The sequence below is a fragment of the Emys orbicularis genome, chromosome 22 (genome assembly GCF_028017835.1).
Source record: "Emys orbicularis isolate rEmyOrb1 chromosome 22, rEmyOrb1.hap1, whole genome shotgun sequence".
NCBI lineage: Eukaryota > Metazoa > Chordata > Testudines > Emydidae > Emys > Emys orbicularis.
This window is the reverse complement of record NC_088704.1, coordinates 2,211,805-2,229,068: the sequence shown is the minus strand read 5'-3', so window position 1 is coordinate 2,229,068 and position 17,264 is coordinate 2,211,805. Positions and strand designations below refer to the sequence as shown.

Sequence of the window (17,264 nt, the reverse complement as noted above, 5' to 3'; positions counted from 1 at the left end):
CATGGGATAAGAGGGAAGGTCCTCTCATGGATCAGTAATGAATTAAAAAGAGGAAACAAAGGGTAGGAATAAATGGTTAGTTTTCAGAATGGAGAGAGGTAAATAGTGGTGTCCCCCAGGGGTCTGTACTGGGACCAGTCCTATTCCACATATTCATAAATGATCTGGAAAAAGGGTAAACAGAGATGTAAAAATTTGCAAATGATACAAAACTACTCAAGAAAGTTAAGTCAAAAGCTGACTGTGAAGACTTACAAGGTATCTCACAAAACTGGGTGACTGGGCAACAAAATGACAGATAAAATTCAATATTGATAAATGCAAAGTAATGTACACTGGAAAACATCAACCCAATTATACATATTTAATGATGGAGTCTAAATTAGCTGTTACCACTCAAGAAAGAGATCTTAAAGAGATAATAAGACAGAAAATATATTGCCTCTATATAAATCCATGGGAATTATTGCTTCTTTATAAATCCATCTAGAATACTGCGTGCAGTTCTGGTCACCCCATCTCAAAAAAAGATATATTAGAACTGGAAAAGGTTCAGAAAAGGGCAACAAAAATGATTATGGATATGGAACAGCTTCCAGATGAGGAGAGATTAATAAGACTGGGACTTTTCAGCTTGGAAAAGAGACGACTAAGGCGGGATATGAGAGAGGTCTATAAAATCATGACTGGTGTGGAGAAAGTAGATAAGGAAGTGTTGTTTACTCCTTCACATAACACGAGAACTAGGGGTCACCAAATGAAATTAATAGTCAGCAGGTTTAAAATAAACAGAGGGAAGTATTTCTTCACACAACGCACAGTCAACCTGTGTAACTCCTTGCTGGGGGATGTTGCGAAAGCCAAAAGTAAATCTGGGTTGAAAAAAGAATGAGATAAATTCATGGAGGATAGGCCCATCAATGGTGATTAGGCAGGATGGGCAGGGATGCCACCCCCTGCTCTGGGTGTCCTTAAATCTCTGTTTGCCAGAAGCTGGTAGTGGAGGACAGGAGATGGAGCACTCGATAATTGCCCTTTGAGGCACCTGACATTGGCCACTGTCGGAGGGCAGGAGACTGGGCTAGATGGACCATTGATCTCACCTAGTAGCACCATTCTTATGTTCTTGAGACTAACTGGAACCAGGTTTCTACGCATGGTATTATAATCGTCCAACCTATTTTTCCTTTGTACAGTTGATTTAAAGTGAGTTTGGCTTCTGTGGGGCATCCGTTCCCCTGCTCCGTTACTCATGTCCTATTGCACCTGGCTGGTTACTGCCCCCTTTGCCCCTCAGGCAGCCATCACTCACTGGGCTCTGCTGCTGCCTGGACCTTGGTGGTTCCCAGCGGGAATTTTTAACCTGCTGATCTCTGAGCCAGTCCCAGGGGGTTGCCTGCATTTGAATGGCTCAGAAGCATGCTTGTCTCTTTCACCTGGTCCCTAGAGCTTCTCGGGGAGTGCCCTCCCTCCATCGCAGGCTGCTAATCCCCTACCGCACGCGGCCAAAGAGGGAGTGTGGGTCAGACACAGGGCAGAATGCAGCCCAGTCGTAAATCGTAGAGCAGCCTGACAGAGGGGCAGGGGCACTATCCGGCGTCGCCTCCTGCGCTCGACGCCGGGTGGAGCAAAGCCAAGTGGCCTGGGGGGTGCTTGCACCCAGGCAGCTGCACAGTGCCACCCCAGTGCCAGGGAAGTGACTGCATTCCTGCCAGCGCCGCTTGGCCCCTGGAGCATTGTTGCAGTGAGAGGGCGACTCTCCCTCGGCCAGACGAGCCCTGAAGTTTCCCCTGCTCAAGGGAGCACTGGGGCAGTGTGCCGGGTGCACCCTCAAGCCCTGCCCCTTGGATCCCATGCACGAGGGGTGCTCTGGGCGCTGATCCTGCCTGGGTTCTGATTTGCCAAGAGGAAGGGCTGGCCACTGACTGATGCTGTCTGGGCTTCTCTCCGGCAGGTCTCTCACGCTGCCCAGGGGCTGAACGAAGCCTCTTTCCCTGAGGACACAGAGTCTGACCCAGCGGGCACACCCTGGTTGAGTGACGCCGATCTCTCCGATGACGAAGACATGCTGGCAGATGAGGCCTCAGGAGGTAGGGGCTGCGAGGCTCCAGCGTGCCCTCCCCAGCCTGGGCTTCGAGATCTGTGCTTCCCGCCCCACTGACAGCCCCTGCTCCTGCTGAGAGAGGGACAGGGCCAGTTCCTGTGGCCCCCAAATGCACGGCTGCTCTCATACCCCTGTGCCCCAGCGCCCTGGGGACATGGGGCGAACGCTCCCACCCAGGCAGGGGCTTTGCAGCCCTGACGTGCTGGGGGGAAGTGCTGGGCTGCCCCGCCTTGGAGAGGGGTCAGCGGATACAGGGGGAGCCCAGCCTTTCCTGACTGCTGCCATCTGCCCTCGGCAGCCTGCAGTGCTGGGCTCCATCCTGGGAGCAGGCATCAAAGCAGGTGGGAGGGAGCAAACTGTCCCCTTCAGAGCAGGCTTGTTAACCCCGCCTGCCCCAAAGAGCTAGACCCTGACGCCCCTTTGGGCCAGAGAGCCCCAAATCCAGACCTGAGCGAGAGCCCTGGGGGTGGCCAGTGCAGGAGCGAGGGCGGGTCTGCGCTTCAAACGCTGCATTGGTGCAGGTGCAGCTGTGCTACAGGAGCCCTTTAATGAGGACGCTCTAAGCCGACCAGAGAGAGCGTCTCCCCTGGACTGGGTTAATCCACCTCCCCAAGCCAGCACTGCCTGCCCCGGCGCTTAGCTCAGTGTACCTGCGGCTCCCCCAGCGCTGTAATACAGAGAGACTTTCGCAGTGGAGAGCAGGGCTGAGTGCGGGTGTGTGTCTGTGTGTAACCCACATGCTTGCATTTCAGGATCTAGTGATGTAAGCAGGAGAGTGGGCATGCATGTGCATTTGTGCTTACATGCACGGGCATGCGTGTGTGCACGAGTGTGTGTGCAAGCGTGTACAGACGTGAATGTGCAGAAATGTGTTAAAGCGTCATCTAGCGCCCCCCGCTGCCAAGTCCTGAAGGTGCCGTGTAATGGTTCTGGGGCCCCGCAGGACTCTTGTCCTCCCAGCCCCTGCCCGGGTGGCCCCGGGGCTCCATGAGCCAGCAGGGACAGACAGCAGGGACATGCCCTCCGTCCGTAGCCAGGACAGGTCCGGATGCCCCCGTGCAGGCCCCCCCAGCGGGCACCTGTGAACCGGCACCATGCCCAGTGCAGTAACGGGCAGTCCTGGGCCCTGGCCTGCGAGCTGGAGAGAACGAGACGGGCACCTGCTCTGTTTGCACAGCGCTGTCCCTGGGAGTTACCAGCTCCAAGTGCGACTGTTGCCCAGGATCCCCACTCTGGGGCCTGCTCCTCCAGGCAGGGAGCTGAGTAAGAAGGTGCCACTTTCACCAGCCCAGCTCCGCAGCAGCCTGGCTGTGGCCCGTGGGTCCCCGGGCCGCCCCTCACGAGAGAGGTGGGTATTCAGTGCCAGGGAGATGGGCCTGGAACCCTGCATGGGGCTTGGTCCTTTCCTCGCTGGCGTGACTGCCCAGGGCGACTGGCCCTGGGTGGTGCTGCCAGGAGCCCCATGCCGCGGCTGCAGCTCATGGCCCCTGTTCTGTCTGCTTCCATTCCAGATGGCAACGGCAGCGGGGAGAACGGCAGTGGGATCGCACTGCCCGACATGCTGCTGTCCACCAGCCGGACGCCGAGCGTCACACTCTTGTCAATGGGTAAGGGGTGGAGCTGGTGGGTGCTGGTGGGCGGGGCTGAAACTGCAGCCAAAGAGCAGCAACAGAGCGGTCCGGCTTCCTGCTGGGGGGCACCAATGGGCTGGCATGTCATGGGTGTGCCCAGGCCTCAGGGCTGAGATGCCCGGATGGCAGCTCTGAGGGGCTGCTCCGCCTTCCCCAGCATGCTGTGCATCACACATAGCGCTCACTCGTCCGGCTGGGCTGGGCTGGGCAGGACAGCTTGTAACAGGCCTGACAATGCTGCCTGTTTGCCTGGGGCCTGTGGGAGAGTCTGAGCCGAGCGTGGAGGGAGGTGGGGGGCATCATGGGGCCTGGATCCACTCTGACCCCAGGGGAGTTACCCGGGATGGGTGTGAGTGGGCATATCCCTGTGCCTTGCCTGGGGCATGGCCTCCATTTATGGGTGGCACAAGCAAGGGAGAGGGGCAGGGGGAGGCCGCAGGGGTGGGGCTGGGGTGCAAGCATGGCAGAGAGGCGGGGCGGGCAGGGTTGGCCGCTGGTGCTGTGAAGGCCCTGGCTCGATGGTGGCAGGAGGCAGCGTGGCACTGTGTGGTGGTGGTGGCAGGAAGCAGCGTGGCACTGTATTGTGGTGGTGGCAGGAGGCAGCGTGGCACCGTGTGGCAGTGACCATTGGAGGCAGCGTGGCACCGTGTGGCGGACGGTTGGAGGCAGCGTGGCACTGCGTGGTGGTGGTGGCAGGAGGCAGTGTGGCACTGTATTGTGGTGGTGGCAGGAGGCAGCGTGGCACCGTGTGGCAGTGACCATTGGAGGCAGCGTGGCACTGTGTGGCTGTGACGGTTGGAGGCAGCGTGGCACTGTGTGGCTGTGGCGGTTGGAGGCAGCGTGGCACTATGTGGCGGTGGTGGCAGAAGGCAGCGTGGCACTGTGTGGCAGTGACGGTTGGAGGCAGCATGGCACCGTGTGGTGGTGACAGTTGGAGGCAGCGTGGCACCGTGTGGCAGTGACCATTGGAGGCAGCGTGGCACTGTGTGGCGGTGGCGGTTGGAGGCAGCGTGGCACTATGTGGCGGTGGTGGCAGGAGGCAGCGTGGCATTGTGTGGCAGTGACCATTGGAGGCAGCGTGGCACTGTGTGGCAGTGACGGTTGGAGGCAGCGTGGCACCGTGGGGCGGTGACGGCAGGAGGCAGCGTGGCACTGTGTGGCGGTGGTGGCAGGAGGCAGCATGTGTCACGGAGTGTGCGGGAGTCAGGACCCTGCACCCCTCTTCCTGGGATTCACCGTGACTCTCAGCCAGCCAGTAAAACAGAAGGTTTATTAGACGACAGGAACACAGTCCCAAGCAGAGCGTGTAGGTACAACCAGAACCCCTCAATCAAGTCCTTCTGGGGGGTTTAGGGAGCTTAGACCCCAGCTTGGGGTTCCCTGCGTTGCACCACCCAGCCCAAACTGAAACCAAACCAAAACTCCTCCAGCAGCTTTCTCCCCGCTCCCTTCTGCTCCTCCTCTCCTTTGTTCAGTCCCCCGGGCAGAAGGTGTTATTTCTCCCAACCCCCATCCTGGCTCAGGTTACAGCTCAGGTAGCTTCCTTCAAGGGAAGTCCCCCATCCCCATGCAACCCCCCTGCAACATTCCCAGGTCAAATCTGCCCCGCTCCCTGCTCCGTCACATCTCTCCCCCCTTCGAGACTGAACTGAGCGGGGTCATTCTGACCAGTGACCTGGGGAAGTTCAGGGCCCCCTCTCCAGGACAACGCGTCCGCTATCAGGTTGGCACTTCCCTTCACATGGACCACGTCCATGTCATAATCCTGCAGGAGCAGGCTCCACCTCAGGAGCTTGGCATTGCCTCCTTTCATCTGGTGCAGCCAGGTCAGGGGAGAGTGGCCGGTGTGCACGGTGAAGTGTCTCCCAAAGAGATATGGCTCTAGTTTCTTGAGGGCCCACACCATGGCCAGGCATTCCTTCTCGATGGCCGCGTAGTTCTGCTCCCGGGGTAGCAACTTCTTGCTCAGGTACACGATGGGGTGTCTCTCCCCCTTTTCATCCTCCTGCATTAACACCGCCCCCAGTCCTGTGTCTGAGGCGTCGGTGAACACCATAAAGGGCTTGTCAAAGTCTGGTTTTGCCAGAATTAGACCACTGACCAGAGCTTCCTTCAGCACCCGGAGAGCCTCCTGGCACTCCTTGGTCCAGACCATCTTGTCTGGCTTCGCCTTCTTGCACAGTTCAGTGATGGGGGGCGGCTATGGAGCTAAAGTGGGGCACGAACCTTCGATAGTACCCCGCCATCCCAATAAAGGCTTGGACCTGCTTTTTGGTTTGCGGAGCGGGCCAGTCTCTGATCATCTCCACTTTGGCTGGTTCCGGCTTTAGGCAGCCGCTCCCCACCCGGTGGCCTAGATAGGATACCTCAGCCATCCCCACCTTGCACTTCTCAGGTTTTACGGTCAGCCCAGCCTCCTGGAGTCGGTCCAGCACTTGTTTGACCTGGGACATGTGGTCCTCCCAGGTCTGGCTAAAGACACAGATGTCGTCAATATACGCCACGGCAAAACTCTCTATCCCCCTCAGTAGCTGATCCACCAGGCGCTGGAAGATGGCCGGCGCTCCCTTGAGGCCGAAAGGCAGGGTCAGGAACTCATAGAGCCCCAGAGGGGTGATGAAGGCCGATTTCAGCCTGGCATCTGCATCCAGCGGCACTTGCCAGTAGCCTTCTGTAAGATCCATGGTGGTAAGGTACCGAGCGCCTCCCAGCTTGTCTAGGAGCTTGTCAGGCCTGGGCATGGGGTAGGCATCGGCTATAGTGATGGCATTGAGCTTCCGATAGTCCACACAGAACCGGATCGACCCGTCCTTTTTGGGGACCAGCACCACCGGCGAGGCCCAACGGCTGGAAGATGGCTGGATCACCCCCAAAGCCAGCATGTCCCCGACCTCTCTTTCCAGGTCCTGAGCAGTTTTCCCTGTGACTCGGAAGGGGGAGCATTTTATAGGCGGGTGCGATCCTGTCTGCACCCGGTGGACAGTCAGATTAGTGCGTCCAGGCTGGTTGGAAAACAGCTGTTGGTACAGATGCAACACCCCTCTGATCTCAGCTTGCTGGGCCGGGGTCAGCTGATCAGAGAGGGGAATTGCTTCCAGGGGGAAACCAGCTCTTGTCCCAGGGAATAGATCTACTAAAGGGTCATCTTCCTGCTCCTCCCAATGTCCACACACGGCCAACACCACATTCCCCCTGTCATAATATGGCTTCATCATATTCACATGGTACACCCGGCGGTGGTGTGCCCGGTTCGACAGCTCCACCACATAGTTTACCTCGTTTAGTTGCTTGACAACCTTGAAGGGCCCTTCCCAGGTGGCCTGGAGTTTGTTTTTCCTCATGGGGATGAGGACATCACCTGATCCCCGGTGGCGAAGGCGCGGGCCCGCGCTGTGCGGTCATACCAGACCTTCTGCTTCCTCTGGGCTCTGACCAGATTCTCCCTGGCCAGACCCATTAGCTCGGCAAGTCTTTCCCGGAAGGTCAGGACATACTCCACCACCGACTCTCCATCAGGAGTGGCCTTCCCCTCCCATTCGTCTCTCATCAGGTCTAGGGGCCCCCTTACCCGCCTTCCATATAACAGTTCGAAAGGCGAAAACCCGGTTGACTCCTGGGGTACCTCCCTGTACGCGAACAGCAGGTGAGGTAAGTACTTGTCCCAGTCCTGCGGGTGCTGGTTCATAAAGGTTTTTAGCATCATCTTTAGCGTTCCGTTGAACCTCTCCACCAGCCCGTTGGACTGGGGGTGATACGCTGAGGCCCAGTTGTGCCGGACCCCACATTTCTCCCACAAGCACCGGAGCAGGGCCGACATGAAGTTGGACCCTTGGTCTGTTAAGATTTCCTTGGGAAACCCCACTCGGCTGAAAATGGTCAGCAGCGCATCTGCCACAGTGTCTGCCTCGATGGACGATAAGGGCACTGCCTTGGGGTAGCGGGTGGCGAAATCTACCACCACCAGAATGTATTTCTTCCCTGACCGGGTCGTCTTGCTGAGAGGTCCCACTATGTCCATGGCCACCTTCTGGAAAGGCTCCTCAAAGCCGCTTTCCCCTTGTCCCGGGCCTTCCCCACCCTCTGGCAGGGGTCACAGGATCGGCAGTACTGTCAGACATTGGTAAAGACCCCAGGCCAGTAAAAGTTCTGTAGCAGCCTCTGCCTGGTGCGCCGGATTCCCTGGTGCCCTGCGAGAGGGATGTCATGGGCCAGGTACAGTAGCTTGCAGCGATACTTCTGGGGTACCACCAGCTGCCTCCTGATCCCCCAGGACTCCACTTCCCCTGGGGGAGCCCACTCTCGATATAGGAATCCCTTCTCCCACAGGAACCTCTCTTGGCAACCTCTCCTCATGGTCTGTACCACACTGAGGTCAGCCAAGCCCCTTAGCTTCCGCAGGGAGGGGTCCTTCTGCAACTCGGCCTGGAACTCGGCGGCTGGAGAAGGGACGGGGACCTGCTCCCTCTCGTCGGCTGGGTTGGAAGCCACAGCCCCCCCGAGCCTTGTCCTTGGGTGTTCCCTCCCCACCAGGGTAGGGTTCTGTGCCTCGATGTGACATCCTTCCCGAGGTCAGGGCGTAGTGCCCCTCGCCGGCTCTGGCTACGGGTCACGACTAAGGCGTTCTGGGGGTTGCTTGGCCAGTCCTCTAGGTCCCCCCCCCATCAACACCTCAGTGGGCAAATAGTGGTGCACTCCCACGTCCTTGGGGCCCTCCTGGGCCCCCCATTTCAGGTGTACCCTCGCCACGGGCACCTTGAATGGGGTCCCACCCACCCCCGTCAGGGTCAGGAAGGTGTTGGGCACCACCCGATCTGGGGCCACCACCTCGGGCCGGGCCAGTGTCACCTCTGTGCCCGTGTCCCAGTATCCATTGACCTTCCTCCCATCCACCTCCAGGGGAACAAGGCACTCGCTCCGCAGGGACAGCCCCGCGTCCACCCTGTAAATGGAGAACCTTGAGTCCGGGGCATCCGGCCCCCCAGAGAAGCTGGCCTGGGGCCCTTCTCTCTCTTGAGCAGTTGATAAGCTGCCAGCCCCTCTTGCCTGGGAAGCCTGCCCCTCGTCCGTCTGGGCCTCTACCAAGTTAACCTGGTGTGGGTTCGGTCTGCTCAGTCTGTCCTTGAGCTTAAAATAAATAAATAAAAAATAAAGCTTGGGGCACTGGGCCCGAACGTGGCCTCTTTGGTCGCAGTAATAGCAGCTCATGACCCGTTGGTCCCCTTGAACCGGTCGGTTGTCCCTGACGCTGGGCATTCCCCTTGGGAGGGGATTTTCCATATTCTCCCTTTGGGAGGTCCCCGGGTGACTCTCTCTCTGCATCGCGGCGGGCCTGTTCCTTTGGGACTCCTCCCTGCCACCCCCTGACCGGCTCTTCACAAACTCATTGGCCAGCCGCCCTACGTGTCACGGGTTCTCTGGCTTTTTGTCCCTCAACCACAGCCTCAGGTCGGATGGGCACCGCTCATACAGTTGCTCCAGTACCAGCAGTTTAAACAGGTCCTCCTTTGTCTGGGCCCCATCTGCCCACTTGCTGGCGTATCCCTCCATGCGGACGGCTAGTTGCAGATATGAGATGTCAGGGGTTTTATCCTGACTCCGGAACCTTTCCCGGTACATCTCAGAAGTCAGCCCAAACTCACGTAGCAGGGCCTTTCTGAATAGTTCGTAGTCCCCTTTCTCCGCCTCTTCCAGTTGGCGGTACAATGCCACGGCTTTGGGGTCCAGTAAGGGGGTGAGAACCCGGAGTCTGTCCACAGGATCAACCTGGTGCAGCTCGCAGGCTGTCTCAAAGGCATCCAGGAAGTCATTCATGTCCTCCCCCTCCTTACGTGGGGCCAGGATGCACTTATCAAAGCTCCATGCAGTCCTGGGTCCCCCCTCACTCACCGCACCCGGGGGCTCGCTGCCCCTCAGTCTTGCCAGCTCCAGTTCATGCTGACGCTGTCTCTCTTCATGCTGCCTCTGTTTCTCTTTCTCCTCTCGTTCATGCTGTCTCTGTTGTTCACGATCTGCCAGCTCTCTCAGTTTTAGCTCTTTCTCCCATTCCAGCCGCTTCCGCTCCACGGATGCCGAGCGTCGCCGGGAGGATCCCCTGCTGGCCGGGGGGGTCATGGTGCCCTCGGTATTTGCTGGGCTCCTCCCCACCCTTCCCCTAGGCATAGGAAGGAGGGGTCTCGGGAAGCCCTCAGCAGCCGGCTGACCACTCCCAGCTGGGACAGACACTGGTGCCTGCGGTGCATTTGCCGGGCTCCTTCCCTCAGAGACAGGGATCAGTTCATTCGCGCGATCTCCCTTCTCCAGCTGGGCAATGAGCTGTTCTTTGGTGAGCCTCCCACTGCGCAGCCCCCTCTGCTTGCACAGCTCCACCAGGTCGCTCTTAAGCCACTTGGCATACATCTTCCTGCTGGCCACTTGCCGGCCTGGGTGCTCACCGCTCCCCACAGTTTCCAGGGAGACCCCTAGTGTGCCAGCCCTTCTCGAGGTCACCACCTCTCTGCCAGGGTCGAGCTGCAGACTCCTCCGTCCCTGGGACCACTCGCTGCGATCCCCCCGGGGGACCCTGTTACTGCAAAAGTCCTTCTCGCTGGTCACACACTCCCAGGGGTGATAACCGTCTCTCTCTGACTCTTCAGCACGCCTGGTCCCCGTCAATCCCCCATTGTTTTACTGCTCCCCAGTCACTTACTGCAGGAAGCGCCGTCCACCGGGTGCAGTAGATCCCGCCGCTGCCACCAGTTGTCACGGAGTGTGGGGGAGTCAGGACCCTGCACCCCTCTTCCTGGGATTCACCGTGACTCTCAGCCAGCCAGTAAAACAGAAGGTTTATTAGATGACAGGAACACAGTCCCAAGCACAGCGTGTAGGTACAACCAGAACCGCTCAATCAAGTCCTTCTGGGGGGTTTAGGGAGCTTAGACCCCAGCTTGGGGTTCCCTGCGTTGCACCACCCAGCCCAAACGGAAACTAAACCAAAACTCCTCCAGCAGCTTTCTCCCCACTCCCTTCTGCTCCTCCTCTCCTTTGTTCAGTCTCCCGGGCAGAAGGTGTCTTTTCTCCCAACCCCCCTCCTGGCTCAGGTTACAGCTCAGGTAGCTTTCTTCAAGGGAAGTCCCCCATCCCCAATGCAACCCCCCTGCAACATTCCCAGGTCAAATCTGCCCCACTCCCTGCACCGCTCCCTGCTCCATCACAGCATGGCACTGTGTGGTGGCAGGAGGCAGCGTGGCACCATGTGGCGGTGACAGTTGGAGGCAGCGTGGCACTGTGTGGCGGTTGGAGGCAGCGTGGCACCGTGGGGCGGTGATGGTTGGAGGCAGCGTGGCACTGTGTGATGGTGGTGGCAGGAGGCAGCATGGCACCGTGTGGCGGTCACGGTTGGAGGCAGCGTGGCACTGTGTGGCGGCGATGGCCTGGCTTTCAGATCGTGGCTGGGGCTCTCCTCTTCTGCTTAGCGGTAGCGTCGGGCCTGTCTCTTGGGTTGCTGGCTCTGACCCTGCATGACCTCGGCTGTAGCTCTTTCTTCTCTCTCAGTAACTGCCCATCTTTCTCTCTTCTTTCCTGTCCTGTCCCTCTCCGTGCTCCATCGTCTTCCTCCTCCTGCTCCTGGGGTGCAGCCCAACCGGGTGCAGCAGGGCAGCCCCATCTAGCGGGTATGACTGTGGCTGACCCGGACGATGAGGCCCCGCTCAGTAAGTGAAGGGCTTGGGGGCCTAGGCTGTGTGTGGGGAGGGGGTGCAGGCTGGGCTAGCTGGGGAGGGGAGGTCAATGGCAAACTTCAGCATGTTGATAAAAATGTGAATGCCAAAATATTTGTATTCAGAATTGCTGCCGCAGTGCCTCATGGGAGTTGTGGTTGGGCTCTCTCAAGCTCCAATTCTCCTCTATAGGCCAGGTCTCCTGGTCGGACTACATCTCCCATGATGCACTGTGATCTCCCCTCTTGGTGCAGAGAGGCTGTGCAACATGGGAGTTCCTAGCCATGGTGCATCATGGGAGCTATAGTCCAGCTAGGGAGCTGACCCATAAAGGAGAATGGGGACAACGAGGCATCCGAACTACAATTCTCAGGCGGCACCGCGTTGGCCTCTCCAAATTGAACTGTTGTGTTTTTGGGGATTTTGGACAAAAAATCCTGTTCTGCAGGAAGCTGACGCTATTTGTGAAAAATGTCATTTAGTCGAACCCCGTTTTCTGTTGAGAAGCAGCTGAGATGGAACCTGCCCATCCCAGCCTGTGGTTCCATTGCAGCCGGCATCGTGGGGCAGCAGCATCCCGCCTGCGGGAGCAGGGTCTCAGTGTGGGGCACTGGGGCCGCCCCATCAGGGACAGGCTGCCATGGCCGCTAGCAGCAGAGCCGGTTCCCTTGCTGCAGGCCTGGGTGTTTGTTACAAATAAAACATTTTATTCCCTACCCCAGTTGGCAGATCTCTCACTGTGGGTCGCTGGTAGGCTGGAACTAAAGTTACCATATTTCAACACTGAAAAAAGAGGACACTCCATGGGGGCCCCGGCCCTGCCCCAACTCCGCCCCCACCCCTTCCCCGCCCCCATTCCAACCCCTTCACCAAAGTCCCTGCCCCAACTCTGCCCCCTCCTCTGAGCACCCTGCATTCCCCCTCCTCCCTCCCACTCTGATCTTGGTTGGGGGTTGCTAAGTGCTTCCCTGTTCCCCACTCGCCCTGCAGCCCCTGCAGCCTCTGTGCCCCCTGCTCCCCACTAGCCCCCCCACCACCCCTGCAGCCTCTGTGCCCCCCGCCTCTGCGCCCCCTGCCCCTGCAGCCCCTGCACCCCCCGCCCCTGCAGCCTCTGTAACCCCTGCTCCCCACTCGCCCTGCAGCCTCTGCACCCCCCTTGCCCTGCAGCCTCTGTAACCCCTGCTCCCCACTCGCCCTGCAGCCTCTGCACCCCCCTTGCCCTGCAGCCTCTGTGACCCCTGCTCCCCACTCGCCCTGCAGCCTCTGCACCCCCCCTTGCCCTGCAGCCTCTGTAACCCCTGCTCACTACTTGCCCCCCACCGCCCCTGCAGCTTCTGCGCCCCCCGCCTACCCTGCCCCTGCACCCCCCTGCCTCTGCAGCCTCTATGCTCCTACCTGCCCTGCTCCTCCTCGCCCTGCAGCCTCTGCGCCCCCCCGCCTGCCCTGCCCCTGCCCCCCCGGCAGCCTCTGCCTGGCGGGGGCTTCGGAGGCTCAGCGGCGACCGGGGCAGCGCGGGTCCCTGCAGCCCCGGCACACGCCGCACTCCCTGCTGCCTCGCACGTTCCCCGGCCTGTCTGTCCCTGCTGGAACAGCTCCCGCAGCGCCGGGGCCGCAGGAAGGGTCCCCCCGTGACCGGGGGGTCCCCGCCCACGAGGGAAGCCCGAGCCGCTGGCTGGGTCCGGCCTTCCCGTGGTCCTGCGGGCTCGGCTGGGGCGCGCGGTCCGCCCGGCCTGCGGGGGCAGCAGCGGCCCCTCTGCTGCCTTGTGCGGCTGCGCCCCCCCCCCCCGCCCGAGCTCGCTACAATGTAGCCGGGGCGACTGGGCTGCGCTACGGACCCGGCGGATCGTGCTGGGGCCGGGCAGACCCTGGCTTATGCCTCCCTATTTCCCCGGACATGTCCGGCTTTTTGAAAATTCCCCCCGGACGGGGATTTGAGCACCAAAAAGCCGGACATGTCCGGGGAAATTCGGACGTATGGTAACCCTACAGGAACCCTTCCCCAGTCCTCGAGCTACAGGAGTAGCTGCCCGCTCCGGGGCTCAGCTGTTAGCCAGGCTGTAACACTTGGCCAGGGGGCTGCCTGTGAATGGGTTCGGTCAGTGGCTCTGGAGGGGAGCATGGGTGTCACGTTAAGATCTAGTCCCAGCTCTGCCTGAAGTGCCCTTGTAGGACGGCCCCATTGGCTGCTGTATAAAAGGGGAGGGGCCTGGTGCTCAACTGGCTGCTAGGGCGAGGGCCGGAGAACGTGGGGAGCAGTCAGAGCTAACAGGTGCTCAGACGGCAGCCAGGAGAGGGGAGAGTAGAAACCATCACTGCACAGCTCAGTGCTGCAGGGGATCAGGGCACTGTGCCCCCAGCCCCCACCTGTGCAGGGCTGGCCGGGATCAGGGCACTGTGCCCCCAGCCCCCACCTGTGCAGGGCTGGCCGGGATCAGGGCACTGTGCCCCCAGCCCCCACCCGTGCAGGGCTGGCCGGGATCAGGGCACTGTGCCCCCAGCCCCCACCAGTGCAGGGCTGGCCGGGATCAGGGCACTGTGCCCCCAGCCCCCACCTGTGCAGGGCTGGCCGGGATCAGGGCACTGTGCCCCCAGCCCCCACCTGCGCGGGGCTGGCCGGGATCAGGGCACTGTGCCCCCAGGCCCCACCTGCGCGGGGCTGGCTGGGATCAGGGCACTGTGCCCCCAGCCCCCACCTGTGCGGGGCTGGCCGGGATCAGGGCACTGTGCCCCCAGCCCCCACCTGTGCGGGGCTGGCCGGGATCAGGGCACTGTGCCCCCAGCCCCCACCTGCGCGGGGCTGGCCGGGATCAGGGCACTGTGCCCCCAGCCCCCACCTGCGCGGGGCTGGCCGGGATCAGGGCACTGTGCCCCCAGGCCCCACCTGCGCGGGGCTGGCTGGGATCAGGGCACTGTGCCCCCAGGCCCCACCTGTGCAGGGCTGGCCGGGATCAGGGCACTGTGCCCCCAGGCCCCACCTGTGCGGGGCTGGCCGGGATCAGGGCACTGTGCCGCCAGCCCCCACCTGCGCGGGGCTGGCCGGGATCAGGGCACTGTGCCCCCAGGCCCCACCTGCGCGGGGCTGGCTGGGATCAGGGCACTGTGCCCCCAGGCCCCACCTGTGCGGGGCTGGCCGGGATCAGGGCACTGTGCCGCCAGCCCCCACCTGCGCGGGGCTGGCCGGGATCAGGGCACTGTGCCCCCAGGCCCCACCTGCGCGGGGCTGGCCGGGATCAGGGCACTGTGCCCCCAGGCCCCACCTGCGCGGGGCTGGCCGGGATCAGGGCACTGTGCCCCCAGGCCCCACCTGTGCGGGGCTGGCCGGGATCAGGGCACTGTGCCCCCAGGCCCCACCTGTGCGGGGCTGGCTGGGATCAGGGCACTGTGCCGCCAGCCCCCACCTGCGCGGGGCTGGCCGGGATCAGGGCACTGTGCCCCCAGGCCCCACCCGCGCGGGGCTGGCTGGGATCAGGGCACTGTGCCCCCAGCCCCCACCCGTGCGGGGCTGGCCGGGATCAGGGCACTGTACCCCCAGCCCCCACCTGTGCGGGGCTGGCCGGGATCAGGGCACTGTGCCCCCAGCCCCCACCTGCGCGGGGCTGGCCGGGATCAGGGCACTGTGCCCCCAGGCCCCACCTGCGCGGGGCTGGCCGGGATCAGGGCACTGTGCCCCCAGGCCCCACCTGCGCGGGGCTGGCCGGGATCAGGGCACTGTGCCCCCAGCCCCCACCTGCGCGGGGCTGGCCGGGATCAGGGCACTGTGCCCCCAGCCCCCACCTGCGCGGGGCTGGCCGGGATCAGGGCACTGTGCCCCCAGGCCCCACCTGCGCGGGGCTGGCCGGGATCAGGGCACTGTGCCCCCAGGCCCCACCTGCGCGGGGCTGGCCGGGATCAGGGCACTGTGCCCCCAGGCCCCACCTGTGCGGGGCTGGCCGGGATCAGGGCACTGTGCCCCCAGGCCCCACCTGTGCGGGGCTGGCTGGGATCAGGGCACTGTGCCGCCAGCCCCCACCTGCGCGGGGCTGGCCGGGATCAGGGCACTGTGCCCCCAGGCCCCACCTGCGCGGGGCTGGCTGGGATCAGGGCACTGTGCCCCCAGGCCCCACCTGTGCGGGGCTGGCCGGGATCAGGGCACTGTGCCGCCAGCCCCCACCTGTGCGGGGCTGGCCGGGATCAGGGCACTGTGCCCCCAGGCCCCACCTGCGCGGGGCTGGCCGGGATCAGGGCACTGTGCCCCCAGGCCCCACCTGCGCGGGGCTGGCCGGGATCAGGGCACTGTGCCCCCAGGCCCCACCTGCGCGGGGCTGGCCGGGATCAGGGCACTGTGCCCCCAGCCCCCACCTGTGCGGGGCTGGCCGGGATCAGGGCACTGTGCCCCCAGGCCCCACCTGTGCGGGGCTGGCCGGGATCAGGGCACTGTGCCGCCAGCCCCCACCTGCGCGGGGCTGGCCGGGATCAGGGCACTGTGCCCCCAGGCCCCACCTGCGCGGGGCTGGCTGGGATCAGGGCACTGTGCCCCCAGGCCCCACCTGTGCAGGGCTGGCCGGGATCAGGGCACTGTGCCCCCAGGCCCCACCTGTGCAGGGCTGGCCGGGATCAGGGCACTGTGCCCCCAGGCCCCACCTGTGCGGGGCTGGCTGGGATCAGGGCACTGTGCCCCCAGGCCCCACCTGCGCGGGGCTGGCTGGGATCAGGGCACTGTGCCCCCAGCCCCCACCTGTGCGGGGCTGGCTGGGATCAGGGCACTGTGCCCCCAGGCCCCACCTGTGCGGGGCTGGCTGGGATCAGGGCACTGTGCTCCCAGGCCCCACCCGGGGCAGGGCAGGTTGGTATCAGGGCACTGTGCCCCCAGCCCCTACCCGGGGCGGGGCTGGCTGGGATCAGAGCACTGTGCTCCCAGGCCCCACCCGGGGCAGGGCAGGCCGGGATCAGGGCACTGTGCCCCCAGCCCCCACCTGTGCGGGGCTGGCCGGGATCAGGGCACTGTGCTCCCAGCCCCCACCTGCGCGGGGCTGGCCGGGATCAGGGCACTGTGCACCCAGCCCCCACCTGCGCGGGGCTGGCCGGGATCAGGGCACTGTGCCCCCAGCCCCCACCTGTGCGGGGCTGGCCGGGATCAGGGCACTGTGCCCCCAGGCCCCACCTGCGCGGGGCTGGCCGGGATCAGGGCACTGTGCCCCCAGGCCCCACCTGCGCGGGGCTGGCTGGGATCAGGGCACTGTGCCGCCAGCCCCCACCTGTGCGGGGCTGGCCGGGATCAGGGCACTGTGCCCCCAGGCCCCACCTGCGCGGGGCTGGCCGGGATCAGGGCACTGTGCCCCCTGGCCGAGATCAGGGCACTGTGCCCCCAGCCCCCACCTGTGCGGGGCTGGCCGGGATCAGGGCACTGTGCCCCCAGGCCCCACCCGGGGCGGGGCTGGCCGGGATCAGGGCACTGTGCCCCCAGCCCCCACCTGTGCGGGGCTGGCCGGGATCAGGGCACTGTGCTCCCAGGCCCGACCCGGGGCAGGGCAGGCTGGGATCAGGGCACTGTGCTCCCAGGCCCCACCCGGGGCAGGGCAGGCTGGGATCAGGGCACTGTGCCCCCAGGCCCCACCTGCGCGGGGCTGGCCGGGATCAGGGCACTGTGCCCCCAGGCCCCACCCGGGGCGGGGCTGGCTGGGATCAGGGCACTGTGCCCCCAGCCCCCACCCGGGTCAGGGCAGGCTGGGATCAGGGCACTGTGCCCCCAGGCCCCACTCGGGGCGGGGCTGGCTGGGATCAGAGCACTGTGCTCCCAGGCCCCACCCGGGGCAGGGCAGGCTGGGATCAGGGCACTGTGCCCCCAGGCCCCACCTG

General features: G+C 63.1%; 1 protein-coding gene across 1 annotated transcript in view; it reads left to right on the top strand.

Moving 5' to 3' along the window:
• The window catches only part of HSPG2 (heparan sulfate proteoglycan 2), a 171,305-nt gene that overhangs the window by 39,451 nt on the left and 114,590 nt on the right, over positions 1 to 17,264 (top strand). Inside the window, exons 2-4 of the mRNA XM_065421119.1 lie at positions 1,955 to 2,090; positions 3,616 to 3,711; positions 11,349 to 11,423. Of these exons, the coding sequence (XP_065277191.1) occupies positions 1,955 to 2,090; positions 3,616 to 3,711; positions 11,349 to 11,423 (307 nt within the window). The remainder of the gene's footprint in view (positions 1 to 1,954; positions 2,091 to 3,615; positions 3,712 to 11,348; positions 11,424 to 17,264) is intronic.